This window comes from Gymnodraco acuticeps, unplaced genomic scaffold, assembly GCF_902827175.1.
Source record: "Gymnodraco acuticeps unplaced genomic scaffold, fGymAcu1.1, whole genome shotgun sequence".
Lineage (NCBI taxonomy): Eukaryota > Metazoa > Chordata > Actinopteri > Perciformes > Bathydraconidae > Gymnodraco > Gymnodraco acuticeps.
The window spans coordinates 408,921-423,846 of record NW_022992150.1 but is presented as its reverse complement, the minus strand read 5'-3'; the positions used below and the strand labels follow the sequence as shown (position 1 = coordinate 423,846).

Below are 14,926 nucleotides of genomic sequence, written 5' to 3'. Positions count from 1 at the left end.
TTTTTCTTCTCAGGTGATACCCTGTACTACAGGTTTATGTCGGACATGAGCAACACAGAGTGGGGCTACAAGTTCACCGTTACAGGAGGGCACAGAGGACGTTTCCAGACAGGTGCTTCAATTCAAGATACACACTCCTTTTTAGGGATGGGTATCGTTAAGGTTTTAACGGTACTACTACTTCTATCAATACCGCTTATCGGTCCGGTCTTTTAACGGTACTCTTATCGGTTCTTTTGGAGAAAAAAAAGGTAAACTAACCAATCAAATTGTGAACAAAACTAACATTGCTTTTTATTTAAATTAAATACATAATATCACATCAAAAGAAACAACAATGTTTTAACAAATCGTATTAAATAATCTGATGACAGAACTGTGAACAGAATAGCTGAAACTTTAACAAAATAAAGAGTAACTCAGTTTCCTCTAATCATTAACCCGTGTTTGTATAATGTAGTTAACTCCGTGTGTTGCTGCTAGCATACATAACACCTGACGTGGAAACGTTACTCGTGGATGGGTCTACAGAGCTACTAGAAAGACAGTCGAACCCGGTGCATTTCTCCGTCTGGATGTGGTGCATTTTTGCTAAATGTTTAGACAAATTGCTCGTGTTACCGCCCTTACATGCTAAACTCTTATTGCACTATTGGTAACGAGCATTGTCGACATCGAGACGGGTAAAGTTTAACCACACCTCGGAGCGCGTTCTCTCCGCCATCTCCTCCGTGTGTTGCTGCATGTAGCAGCCGCGTGTGTGTAAACTGCCCCGCCCCCTCGCAAGCAGGCAGGGGAGAGAGATCGAAAACAGTAAAAATAATCATGGACGCATTTTGCAGTCTTTTTGCATATTAGAAACGGAGTTGGCGACAGTAAAACTGCAATATAATGTTTGTGTAGCAATAATACACATGACATATTTTTGACATGTCTCCAGTACCGATAAAAAGACCGATAACGTCGGAGCTTAACGGTACCACGGTCTTTTACATTTTTGCAAACCTGCTTTCATTTGTTGACTCCTCAAAGTACCCAAATAAATCCTCAGGTCATTAACCTCTCTGCCCTTTCGCTTGTGGTCTCATCAGGTTTTGAGATACTGAAGCAGATGTTAGCAGATGACCAAGTGCTCCTTCACCTGCCACTGTCTGACATCTGGGAGTGGCAGGTGGGCGTGGCCTGCCGTCAGACTGGGAACCAGCGACTCAAAGCCATTCACCTGTTGCTCCGCCTCCTGCAGTGTCAGTCACAGACGTAAGAAAAACATCCATGCATTCATCCCTTTTCTCTAATGCTTCTAATGCTTCTGCTAAAAACTGTAGGCTTATATTGTCATGTCTGGAACCCAAAAGTAATATGCACCATCATTCTCACTTGGGCCCCTGCTCGTAAGTAATGCTTTCTTGGCTAAGAGGACCCAGTGCACATATTTCCCTCTCCAGAGGTTAAGGATGCATCACAGGGTTGGCATAAAGCCTTGTTAATTCCTCATGTCGTGGTAGTCGCCACGGAAATTAGATAAAGGATGTGTGCAGGAATTTGCACATGTGTTTACAGACTCGGCTACCAGAAGCTAATTCAGAAGGGAGTTAGTTTAAGCTGCAGCTGAATTATGCTACCTGAAAAAGTTTGTGTGCACACAAGCTTGTGCGTTTTGGCTTGATTTAGTTTCATACCAATTGTAGTGCTCAAATAGTGAGGTCAAAGTGAATGGGGCTCTTGCAAAGTCACGTTGCAACTCTATATGCAAATTGTACTCCTGCACTGTGGAAACTTGAAGCCCTTATGGCACATATACTGTTAATGGACTTTCAGTAAAGTACTATGCTTCTTGTGTCTAGCAGATACAGTTCTGAAAATATTAATATTTTCGTTATTAGAGATTCTGGATTTTAGAAAGGGAAAAAAAAAGAAGAAAAAAACATATCGCAATACATAGTGCCTCTCTAAGCGCTATTGATGTCTGTAAATTAAATTGTTTATGATACTTGATCATACAGATAGATACAGAATGACTTTTTTATTAATAACATATACTTTTTTTCCTCTTTTGGGGCAATCTAGAAATATGCAATCAATTTGAGCAGTACACATTTTGTTATGGCTGTTGGAAGTTACAAGATCCAAAGTCATTATAATTGTATTTGTTGTTGTTGTTGTTGTTTTTCCTGCCACAGCTTTACCTGTGAGTGCTCCTCTTGATGGTATGTGACGTACATGTGTTCTGTTTGCTCTGCAGGGCCGGTGAGCTGATGCTGCTGCGCCCTCTGTGGCAGCTGTTCATGTCCATGGAGAACACTCTGAGCCAGGACCCCACCAGCATCACCGTGCTGCTGCCTCTTCACCGAGCCCTCACTGAACTCTTCTTCGTCGCAGAGGCCAGAGCTATTGTGAGTCACACACACACACACACACACACACACACGCACACACACACACACACACACACACACACACACACACACACACACACACACGCTATGTCTTACAATATTATCTTGCAAGGTAAATAAATACAATAATAAAAGATATATAGAATGTTTCTTATTTAATAGAAGGCAGCAAAATACAGAGAAATCTTCAGCATTGATATACACACCTTTTCACATATCCAACCCTTTCTATGACTTTCAAAGTGCCATTTTCTACCAGATCCTGCTAAAGAAAAGTGAGAAGCAACTACAAGTGTACTCTCAGATTAGACATTCCCCTAGACCAGTGGTTCTCAAATGGGGGTACGCGGATCCCTAGGGGTACGTTGGAGTACTGCAGGGGGTACGTGAGATTTATTTTATGTTAATGAAAAAAACAACATAAGTAATGCATTTAAACAAACTACTAATAGTAGATTAACTACTTTCTTCAAAAGTTTACAGTAATTCTGGATAATAACATGGGAAAAATAAACGGGGTGTTCTCTTTTCCTCCCCCTCTCCTGACAGCTCGTGCAGCTCGCTGAACCTGTCTAACCGGCCTAAGTGACCCGACAGTAAAGAATACATATATTTATAACTAGTTTAGCTAGTTCCAAAGTAGATAAACTAGCTAAGTGTGTTAGGTCTAACTCTTAGTGTATTTAATTTTGCTCCACTCAACGGTCCGTCACAGCGGCGGAGCTGTGATCATGCAGAGCTGCGTGTTCTCCGTCAGCAGCAGCTGATCTGATCTCTGATCTCTCTCTAGCGTCCGGTTAGACTTCACTCGCGTTTATGTCCAAATCTATCAGATCTAGCTAGTGCTAGTTAATTATGTGACTGCCTGTTTATCAAAGGACACCTAAACAATAAGCGTTGCAAAGTATAGCGCAGCATTATGCTGAGGAATGAGGGGTCAAAATCCCATGCTCATAAAATGCTCATATATTTTTTTCTCTTCATTCCCCACGCCCCAAAATAAATAAATACATATACCAATTTTAGGAAAAGTAACGAAGTTTGAGCAGTGTGGGTTTTATATTAACAGAGTTAAACATATTTCAAAACGCGAAGTGTAATAACTGCAGTGGCCTTCCTGTCGCTGATAATGACAAAGATCCTCAGTGAAGCACAAGCCCATGTTTCTCACTACATTGTAAGTACAACTTATTAAAAAGATCAGTTCAATGCAACTAATGTCGTCTCAGTGTTATTGCATGATGTTCAAATTGGTTTGCCGTGAATTTAGTGATGGATTGTAAACATTTGAAATGTAGCATTTATGTGTTTCTCAGTTACAATGGTGTTGTTTTAACAAATCAGACACTGATGGTGCAGCGCTGTACTGTACCTCTTTAAATAGGCATTTTTTCCTTAACAAATTGTTTCTGCGCTGATCGGGGGGTATTTGGCTGAATTTTTTTTTCAAAGGGGGTACATGATTGAAAAAAGTTTGAGAACCACTGCCCTAGACAATTAAGGCCAAAATAATATCCAAGGTTATTTTGACGATCATTTATCACAATTATTCATAGGTGTGAGTGACAAAATGTCTTTATCCCGCTTTGCTACAATCATGCTAATGTAAATTAGGGCTGCACCATGTTTCAGCCCAATTTAACCCCTGGGTATTGCTTTATAGTTGGAGGTGTGGCTAAACAATATGTTTATTTAGGTGTTGGCTTTTTTGCTGGGATGACAGCATTATTGACGTTGTGGTGGAGAGAAACTGAACAAGGCTATGGTGAAGAAACTACTATTATAGGCCTAAGAGGAACCTTCAGTGTTTACTCTTGCTAACAGTTTGAGGCAATTTAAATGAAATGATCAGAGGAAAAACATTTTATTCTCTATCGCTGTCTTTCTTCCACCCTCTCTGTCTATATCCGAGCATGCTTCTCCTCCACCCACCTGTTCTGCTCTGGGCTCGGGGCCAAAGCCCAGCCCTGCCATCTGCCAGACGGCACAGTGCCTCAGAGATGCCATCTATTTTGTGATGCGTACTGGCTCTCTCACTCTCGTTCTCAATTGTCTTGAATTATTGATTGAGAGATTTCTCGAGGATTATGAACCCGCCGTCAGACAGGAGTTTCCCATCTGTGGCTGCAATCGACGCAGCGTCCCAGAACTGCACTACCTTTTCCTGTTCCCTTCTGCTCTGCTCACTGAGTCCTCGGGGTGCTCATCTGACAATAACATTACATCAGTTGACTTGTCTTCCAGGATGCTGGCTCCCATCTGCAGCAGCTGAATGTTGTTTCATGTGAGGGAGATGTGTTTCTTAGGCCAAACACCAGGGGGCAGTAGCAGCACTCAGCAGTTTTGCTTGGGGTGCCCTTCATGGTCGGTGTTGTGTTAGCAATGACACATGTTGGTGTGAGGCGAGCCTCCATCCAGCAGAGCCTGACCTGTCCTCTGTTAAAGCAACAGATGTGCGTGCTGCAGCAGTTAGTCACCCCTATCACATGGAGACACCTGGACAGAATAACCACTGCACAATTTGGAGAAAAAAATCATAGTTTTCTTTGCAACAGTCTAATTCAAAAATATATAAGATGAGTGGTGTGATTATTAGGATCTGTACAAAACTAAGATTTGTATATGAAGTTTGTTATATACGGTTTGTAAGCCAGAAGTATTCTGCAGCACCATCATACTTCATTCAGAATAATACTTTCAAATGTTTGGCCTTTACTAAATATTGCAATTTTGATAACATTTCGATTTATTGTGCAGCCTCAAATAAAATTGTTTGTGGTAAAGAGTGTTTTGCACAGCTGTTGTTTTAAACAAATGCATTGACCCATTTACTTTTCCAATCTAAGTTTTGCCAGCTTTCTCCTGATAAAAAGTCAGTTCATCTTATTACATTATTAGTCATTCAACATAATTACATATTTGGTTGTTTAAATGTAATAATAAGGCTCACCGCCAATACATAGGAATATTTGGTAAGAATAATAAAACATGTTTTAAATATTTTTGTTGTTTTCAATACATTTTGACTTTTGGACTTTTCAACACTATGGAGTTAATATTAATGTTCAGATCACACAACTCAGGAATTAACCCTTACCCTACCCTTCCACCATTGAAATATCATTCTTCAAATAGTATAACACTTCATAAGTGAGGCCTACTATTATCTGTAACTGCAAAAACACCAGGTCTAAACTGAATATTGATAAAAATGCATTAACAAAAGCTGTGCACAATTCTGATTTTTTTTAATGTCACCCTCATGAACCTATCAACCTGGTCGTTATCGCCTTACAGGAAGTATCAAAACAAATGGCTGTTAGATAAAGTTAAAGCCAGGGAATGGGATATTCACACAGTCCACAACTGAATCCACTGTTCCAGGACTTCTCAACATCTGCATTTGATCACAGATCATTTTATAACAAGACAGGACTCTAGGAATCTAGTTTGGGAAAAGTCTCTTTTCAAAATCCATCCATCCATATTGTAAAGCCATCACCAGCTGGGTCTGTGCTCTACCTACGACTAGGGATGGGTATCGTTTGAAATTTATCGATTCCGATTTCGATTCCGGTTCTGCTTATCGATTCCGGTTCTTATCGATTCCCCGTTTCGATTCCAAAATTGTAAAATAAAGAGGTCAAACGTTTAGATAACAAAAATATATTTATTCTTAAAAGCTTTAACTGAAATTGTTACTAAAAAATATACATGCAATACAAATGTATTGCACAATAGCTGTGCTTTATTTTAACTGAGCTATGCCTGTGGCAAGCTATTAACAGGCATTACACTTTGCCTTTTATTTTTATTTTTTAGTGTAGTGGAGCCTCACTTCAGAGTGTTTACCGCGACCTATCTTTGGTGTTATGAAGTGACTGAGCTCGTGAAATGTCTACGGGAGGGCGGGGGGCATCGCTGCGGAGCAACTGTGGACCTCTGTCGCCTGTCAGCGCAATTTATATGATGCCGTTTAAAAAAATGAAGGGCGGTGCCGGCCGTCAGCGTACCGAGCCGGCCGTCAACGGCCCGCTGACGACCGGCCGTTCTGTGATTCTCCAGGTCCGCCCTGTATTCCACCGGGTCACCGCAGCACCGCGGTGCAGACGGACCCGCTGGAATACAGGGTCTACCGCGTTTAGGAACCGTTAAGCAGAACCGAAATTGTGTATTTTGTATGGGTACCCGGTACCCGGCATTTTCTTATCGGTTCTCATCTGGAACCGAGTTTCGGTTCCCAACCCTACCTACGACACAGCGCTCCATCTGTCACCATCCGAGGATCAGTGTTCACTGCAAATGGTGGCCCTCTATGAACTTAACTGCGGTGATGACATGTAGCCGAGTTCAAAGGCTCTGCAATGACTGAGTGTACTCATACTTGCCAACACTCCCGATTTTCGCGGGAGACTCCCGATTTCATAGCCCTCTCCCGGTTTCCTCCCGGGGTTATATTTCTCCCGATTTCTGACAAAATCAGATTTACTCACGACTGTTTCCACTCGGACTTTAATACAGCTACACCATTGTCTGGTTTCCATGGTAGCGCGTCTCTTTAGTAGCGCGCAACTGAAAGTCAGAGGGTGAGGAAGATAGTCACAGCAAACAGAACAAGAATCGACAAATCGACTCTCTACTCACTCCTTTCCTCCAGCCCACACATATGCTCCATCAAGAGGATGGTGCTACAGGCCGCAAGGCATTGCACTTAGAACTACAATAAGCATGTTAATGTTAATCTAACAGCTCCGGCGATCCACTATTCCCCCCCCCCGCGGTGGTTTTGAAATGCTCCCGATTTCTGAGGTCTCAAGGTTGGCAAGTATGAGTGTACTGTAGAATCATGGGAAGCTAATGAGTGCACTGGATCCTCTATGTCCATATTAGGTCTGAGCCTGGAACTGGATTATTTTTAAAGTTGTAGTGGCCGGCGCTGTCCACATTCCGGCTTCTCATTCTTTATACGCACACAAAGTTCACAGCCAGGTCCGCTGAGATTCATTGAACCCTCTCTACCCCAGGAAGTGAAAGTTATATTTAGGAATCAAAACTTTATGTCACGCACTCCTGACTGTACAAATGGTCCTAGGATGTTCCCCTCGGCATAAACAGTCGGGGTGCTGTGAGATGGATGGTGTGACCAGGGCTCTGGACTTTGTCTCCAGCTCTGTAAAGCTCCATTTGGCCAGTCTCAGCCCATTTAGCCGCCATGTAGTCTTATCAACTCCTCATGCTTATGTAACCAGAGGTATGTCTCTCCCCGTAGGGCTTTAGTGGAAGCGCTCTTCAGTTTGTTTATCATTTTGATTTACTGTTTCAACATACCACAGTTCAATTTGATGCTGAGATAGAGATGAAGAGTGGTCAGGGAACCAGGCCTCATTTATATCCTAATTCATCCCTTATGTAACCTCTTCAAGCAGTCTGTCTCAGGAAGTCGCTTTTAATTCATGACATTATCCGGCCTGTGTGTTTCTTCTTCTGTGAGCTACATTTAAAAAAACGTGCTGTTTGTTTTTCAGGCGCAGGGGGTCCTCCAGGAGTATTTGTTGGCCATGACCACTGACGAGCAGCTCCTCAATCACACTGCAATGGTAAGTCTTCAAATATATATATGTTTCCAATAACCTTTATGAATCCCCATAGCGAGAATCATGTGTCATAGCAGCAATAAGAGACCAAGGCAACACAGGCTTTGGCATGTCAAATTAAACATAATAGGGATAATAACAATAGGAAATATAATATATGTAACAGTTTAAATAAAAATGTGAGTCCAAAGTACAGCTAACTTACAGTTAGAAGTTAACATAGAAGTTAATAGTTTTAGGTAGATATTAGTAGTAGGTACATACGGTGCAGGGTTTGCATCATAACCACTGATGCCATTTTTATACCTCTGCCTTTTTTAATTCAAAGCCATGCCTTCAGCCAGGCTCTCTTGGGTCGTCTTTGATGATTTCAATTTCAAATTGCTGCCTGACTTGGATGATGGTACCTCAAAGAAGTTGCCCACTCTCCATGAAGTGTTGTAATAATATGCAAATGTCAGTCCAAAACACACAGTCCCGTTGGTCGAACAGTCTTCCGTGGCTGTGAGTCAGCTCGTGGCTGGAGTCTCTTTTTCTAGGGAATCACCAGGCTGTTGACACCCGGCAGATCCCTCCGCACCTCCCCCCCCCCCCCCCCCCTCGTTTTAAATATGTGTGGGCACTCGGCACTAATGTGTTTTGTAATGACAGTGCATTAGAATGTGTGGCACAGCGCTCTCTGTGCTGGGCACCCTGCGAAACAGCAGAGGAGACTGGAGGCAGTTAAGAGGAGAGGAGGATGCGGGGTGGTGAAAAAACACTGTGGGTGGTTCTGTTGAGCAGTTACCTAATACCTTTCAGGTTGAAAACAAAAAACCACAGTACATGCCTTGGCAGTAGGCATAACTATTATGATCACAAGTCCTAAAGTAAATTGGCTGAAGTTCGATTTCGAAAGGTTGGAAAAATGCCATCCACATCATAACAAGCTCACTCACTTTCTCTTCAAGTTGTTTTACCACAACAAAGGATGAATAGAGGATCCTGGATCATGTTCATTTCACTACTCGTGACATGGCTTCTATTTACTTTTCACTCAAAAACTGTAGGCTCCTGTGTGTCGGGGCATCACCTAGGGAATGGTATTTTTCGAGAAAAGACCTTCAAAAGTGTAAAAAGTGAAAATGCAGATGGGAGCACTATCATTTTCTCTCAGAACATACACACAACCAGAGTTCCCGTTAGAATATGTTTTTTCGCCGGTCAACATGTCCGTTAAAGTTTAAATCTTCCGGACAAAATTTGAAAAGTGCCGGTCAAAGGTCTTCTTTGTTATTTATTGAGCTTTAAAACAAATTGATATGATTCAATATTAAACATAATTATAGTAGATTAACTACATTATTCAAAAGTGTACAGTAATTTATATAATAACACGGGAATAATAAACGGAGCGCTCTCTCCCTCTCCTGACAGCCCGTCAGTATCATGCAGCTCGCGGATCAGTGATGAGTGACCCGACAGTAAAACTAAACATATCTATAACTAGTTTAGGTAGTTTGAGAGGTCATTAAAATAGCTACGTGTGATATTCTAACCTGAAGTGTGTGTTTTGTTCCGCTCACCGCTGCATGTGATCATGCAGAGCTGCGTGTCGACTCGTTGGCAGCAGCTGATCTCTCTCTCCCGTCAGATTAGACTTTACTCGCGTTTATGTCCATATCAATCAGATCCAGCTAGTTCTAGCTAATGATAGGACTACCTGCTTATTATAAGACACCTAAACATTAAGCGTCGCTCAACTGGGTGAGGCCGCAAAGTATAGCGCAGCATTATGCATTTGTTTACATGCCCACCGGAACCCTGAGGCATTACTAACAGATCAACGCACAATCAACCCATACAGGACATCTCTTTCTCCACATTGGCCCCTACACACGGCGGCGTGCGTTACCGCTTGGCGGTGGGCGTGTCTGAAGCTTGGGGATTTTTTACAAACAACGCGACCAACAACCAATCACATGAATGCTACATCCATGCTGGCTAAATATACTGTCTATGCTTGCTAGCTGTCCATTCAAACGAAGTACACTGGATATAAACTCCCCAAAACAGGCGAACACCTACCAGTTTCACCCACTGTCTCTGCCACCTCCCCCCATGCCTGGCTCCTCCGGTTTGTATCCCTGTATGTAAAGAGGGACTGGTCATATAGTACCGCCACGATAATTTTCTCCTCTATTTTTTGACATATGGGAAATAACTGCGGTCTGGCTCTCCCAACATACACGCGGTTTGATTGGCTAGCGCTTGTAATGTCAGATTTGCATACGCGGGATTTGATTGGCTGACGCCTCCGTCGAGGCGGCAAAAGTAGAACATTGCTCTACTTTTGCAGCGAGCACCGCGAGAGAAGCTACGCTTTGCTCCCACAATGCAGTATGGCGTATCGTGACGTCACCCCATTCAAAGTGAATGGGCAGAAGCGTTTGAAGCGGCAACGCACGCCGCCGTGTGTAGGGGCCGTAAGTGTAAGATTATAATTGACTATTCTTGTCTGTCACACACTCTTTTGTCTGTCACATAAGTGGCGCAAGTTGCGCAACTGATGCGGTAAGGGGAAATTATTTTTGACCGGACACTTTGACCGGAGAGATTTAGATTTGCCGGTCTTCAGCATATTTTACCGGTCATAGTCCGGTAATTACCGGCTAACGGGAACTCTGCACACAACACACATTTGGTATCTTCTGCAAGAAACTGAGTGAAAAACAAATTATATTAACGGGGCCCTGTTGTGCTTTTTGGGGTTTTGCCTTTCCTGTAGTCTTTTTTATACGTTTTTGTTCATGCAAATTATCTGTAAAGATTTAAATCCCAAAGTGTCTGTCCCTCACACTGCCCCCCCTGCCTGAAACTTCTCCATTGGACTCCTTTGTTTACTTCTGTAACATGATGACATCACAATGTAACACCTGTGCTTCTGTTGGCTAGTGCTCCGACTTATTGTAAGTGATAGAGATGTCCCACCCCTTAGTCTAAGCGGTTGATCAATCACAACACAGCCGGCCAGCTAACCAATCAGAGCAGACTGGGCTCTGGTTTCAGACAGAGGGTGAAAAGAGGTGCTTTTTGAACATTAAAGTATGGAAACATGTCGCAGTAGAGGAACATAGTATAACAAATGTACCTGAATATGAGCAGAATATGTCCTCTTTAAGTGAGACTGGGAAACAGCGGCTGTAACCTAGTACTTAAAGTTAGCAGGTATGTCATGTAAGCCTTATGATGAAGGTGATATAAGGTGAAAAACTCAACTCTGGATCAAATGACTGTGTATTGTGAAGTTAAAAAAGAGAATCGTCACCTGACTACAGTTCCCTTGTTTATTTGTATTTATTTTTTTAATCCCACAACTCTACTTTTTGGTTCAACCTCTTTTCCTGCCACAGCAGGCAGCAACATACTCTAATAAAACTGCTTTAACCCACCTGCCTACCACCACCGTGCGGCTGAAACAAAATGCTGTTTGCATTCGTGTTGTTAGACAAAAACATGAATTGTCACAAAACCAATCTAGCTATTCCAGTCTATCGGTAGCAGATCGGTGCCCTCTAGTTCCCACTGCTTGGTTTTTCTGTTATCATTCAGACCCCTTTTTTTTCATCATGTAGGCTCTGAAGAACATCGCTGCCATCAGCCTGGCTATCAGTTACCCCAACAAATCTACCAAGCTGCTCAACGTGTCCCCCTGAGAGCTCCACCGAGAGGATGGAGGAGAACGACCTGAAGGGGACACATCCTGACACAGCAGGTCCACTTTGAACATTGGCGGAGGGGTGAGGGAGGAGACCCTCCCCGACCATCCAGTGCTTTCCTTGTAAAGGACGACCCTCCACTCCGGTAACTCTCTGCAGCACTCTGGACAGGAGCTGTGGAGGGGTTCTCAAAGAGCGCTTTCCACATTTACTCACAATCCTTTTTGCCTTAGGTGAATCCAGTATCAGCATGTGCATTCACTGAAACATGAACAATTGCGGGGTCTTATTTTTTTGTAGTTATACTTGAAGAAGCCGTGCTAAAGGACATTAAGTGTGCCAAATTTGAGACCTTCAAGGGGAGGTTTATTAGTTTTTCTCCTGCCTTGGTTCCTCCTGGGTTTCATAGTTGATCATGGTGAAAACAGGTCACCATGGCGACTCTCATGTCTCAGTGGACATGAAGAGCATCCTAAAAATACTGTCCAGGCCAGTGGAGTGTCATTAGTCACCATGGGGAGAAAGTGCTAACCTACTAGCTCCTTCCTCTCTATCCTTTTTTCTTTCCTTTTATCTATCCTTCCTCTCTACCCACCTTCTCTCCTTCAACGTCCCTTTTTTCCTTTTTTAAAAACGGAAGTAAATTAGTTTGTTTTTTTAAGGGAATAATCAGAAATGTTTCACAGATATTGGAAAAATAGGTCTGATATGCAACTCTCTGTCATGATAGCCAGTGTAATATGCATTAAGATCGGCCGACCAGGATTAGGATGAGATTCAAATAGCCATAATGTTTGCATAGGATGAGAATTGACATTAAAGCTGAGGGAAAACTGTGATAAAATAATATTGCAATGCATTCCTTCATGTAATTGAATCAAAAGGTTGCTGTATTTTCACTAGTGAGTGAATGAAATACCATTATGATGTCAAATGATGTTCACAAAAATGAACAGCAGCAAAAATAATGTAATTTAGAAACCGGCAACTCTTTAAGGCCTTTAGTTTAACCCCTGATTTATTTATTCACTGTCATTATTTTATCTAACATAAAAAAGGGTTTTCACACCAGTTATAGGAATAATATCATACTGTAGTGTCACACCATCTTGCCCCCATACCTTGTGAACACTGGTGTCGTTCAGAAACATGTATAGCTGATTCCCACAGGGTTGACCCCTCACATCACTTCAAAAACTCTTGTTATGAATTGACAAAACTGTAAAATATACACATTATCCCACTTATTCATCTCGTATTTTGTAAGCTGAGAATTGATTAATACTGAATTACCTCATCTTTTGTAATTACAGTGTTGTGACTCCTAAATGTTTAATGTGGCTTTCAATCACATTACACTAACACCACCTTTTATTAAGATCCACCTGAAGCCACTTCCACCAAAATAAGTCATGTACTTTCATGTTAAACAAGGCATCACGTTTTGTATGTTGACTAATCTGAATTTAAGTTTTAAAGAGAGTTGATGGGGGTGGATTTCCAATCATTACTGTACTCATTTCAAATGAAGAAATCATTTTAGTTGTAGGGAAGCCATGGTGGTTTATACCAAAGAAACCAATCATTGTGAGCCGTGAAACATCCCGGAAAGAGCTCCATGTAGAGTTCCTTCCTTTTGTCACATATCAGAGGAAACCTTTAAAGTTAGTTTTTTTATTTTATACTTTTATTTTTGAAATGGTCCCTTGGAGGACCGTAGAATAGCTAGGTGGTTTTGTTTACACAAACATCAGCTGCAGTGAGGAGGGAGGAGGAGATACTCTGTTGGGCTTTTACGACGCCTCACCTATCTACTACGTGCCTACGGTTAAAAATGAAGCAATCATAATTTAACTCATGTTAGCCGAATAGTTATTAATTCTATTTTAAAAGAGAGATATATTGTTTGATTTGAAAATTTGTGTAACTTTTTACTTTTAATGTTTCTTTTTTTTCGTGAGATTGTTTTGATGTTCGAGGCTGACTAATTTGAATGTACATATCTGTGAATATTAATTGCACAGTATATAAAGACTTTGATATCAACCCCTTACAAATATAAACTTTATCGGGCACTAACAGACGGACACTTTGATTCTGATTTTGTATGCATGGCACATTGAAGGTAAAAACAACACCACGTACTGCTTGGGTTGAAAATGTGTTCCGTTTCTAATAAAAATAGAAATGACTTGAATACAACTTGTGATGTCATTTTTTCTGTGTGTAGGCTCAATAGAGAATTTCTGTGCACTGACAACAAATGTATTGATCCCTCAGGCGTTGATCATTGATCAGAGCCCACACACTCCCAGCAGATCCTGTTCTCCAAGATCCAACGTCAATAGTTCTTGTTCACGCTGCTTCCAGCCTTTCCACCTCTCAGAAGTAAATCTTTTCCACTTTTATCTAAAAGTCCCCCCCCCCACACACACACACAGTGCCGATGATCACTGGGGCGATAATGACATCAAATGGAGGAAATACTCAATAACACTCCTGATGATTCAGTGCGCCATCAGAGTGAGTCAGCTCTCCTGCCTGGCCTACTCCTCCTGCTGCTGCCCCCCCCTCTCCCAGGATCCTCTGCTCTCATTTAGCCAAGGTGAAAAATGCTGCCGTGAAGGTGGAGAGCAAATAAGAAAATGCTAGCAGTACCTGTAATGTCAAATATGAGATGTAAGGGTGGGTGATATTGGACATTTGGAGAGCTCAGCAGAGGCAGTAAAGACAACATCTCCCATGATCCCACAGTTCTTCATGACGCTCCCAAACTCACACCATTGCATTGACTCACCCAAAAATGCATAATATACTATGAACTCATTTTAAAGAAAATTAAGGAGAGTATAACATCTTCCATCCATCCATCCATCCATCCATCCATCCATCCATCTTCTCCCGCTTATCCGTGGTCGGGTCGCGGGGGTAGCAGTTCCAGCAGAGCAGGGGCGGATCTACCGGGGTGGCAGCTGCCACCCTAAACAATAGCCTTGCCACCCCAGTTGGCATCTTTGTTTTGAAAGAAAAGTTGTGGCTCATCAGACATTTATGAGAGAAAATCTCTAATGTCCGAGTGCAAGTGAATGCAGCACAAGATGCACGTCATGTAACCCCTCCCCCGGTCCTGGCGCGAGAGTGGAAATATGATTGGTGGCGAATTCATTTGAACGGGACGGCGCAAAACGAGAAGCGTTTCGGACCCAAGTACTGAAGGAATGAGGTATTTGCGGTCTAC

The 14,926-nt window shown here is 42.2% G+C and overlaps 1 protein-coding gene across 1 annotated transcript in view; it reads left to right on the top strand.

Annotated features, from left to right (window-relative positions):
• zzef1 (zinc finger, ZZ-type with EF hand domain 1) overlaps window positions 1-13,885 on the top strand; it is a 52,616-nt gene extending 38,731 nt beyond the window's left edge. The window contains exons 50-54 of the mRNA XM_034204165.1: window positions 14-112; window positions 1,092-1,257; window positions 2,243-2,393; window positions 7,922-7,993; window positions 11,605-13,885. Coding sequence (XP_034060056.1) covers window positions 14-112; window positions 1,092-1,257; window positions 2,243-2,393; window positions 7,922-7,993; window positions 11,605-11,685 — 569 coding nt within the window. The 3' untranslated portion in view covers window positions 11,686-13,885. The remainder of the gene's footprint in view (window positions 1-13; window positions 113-1,091; window positions 1,258-2,242; window positions 2,394-7,921; window positions 7,994-11,604) is intronic.
• Window positions 13,886-14,926: the final 1,041 nt, after the last annotated feature.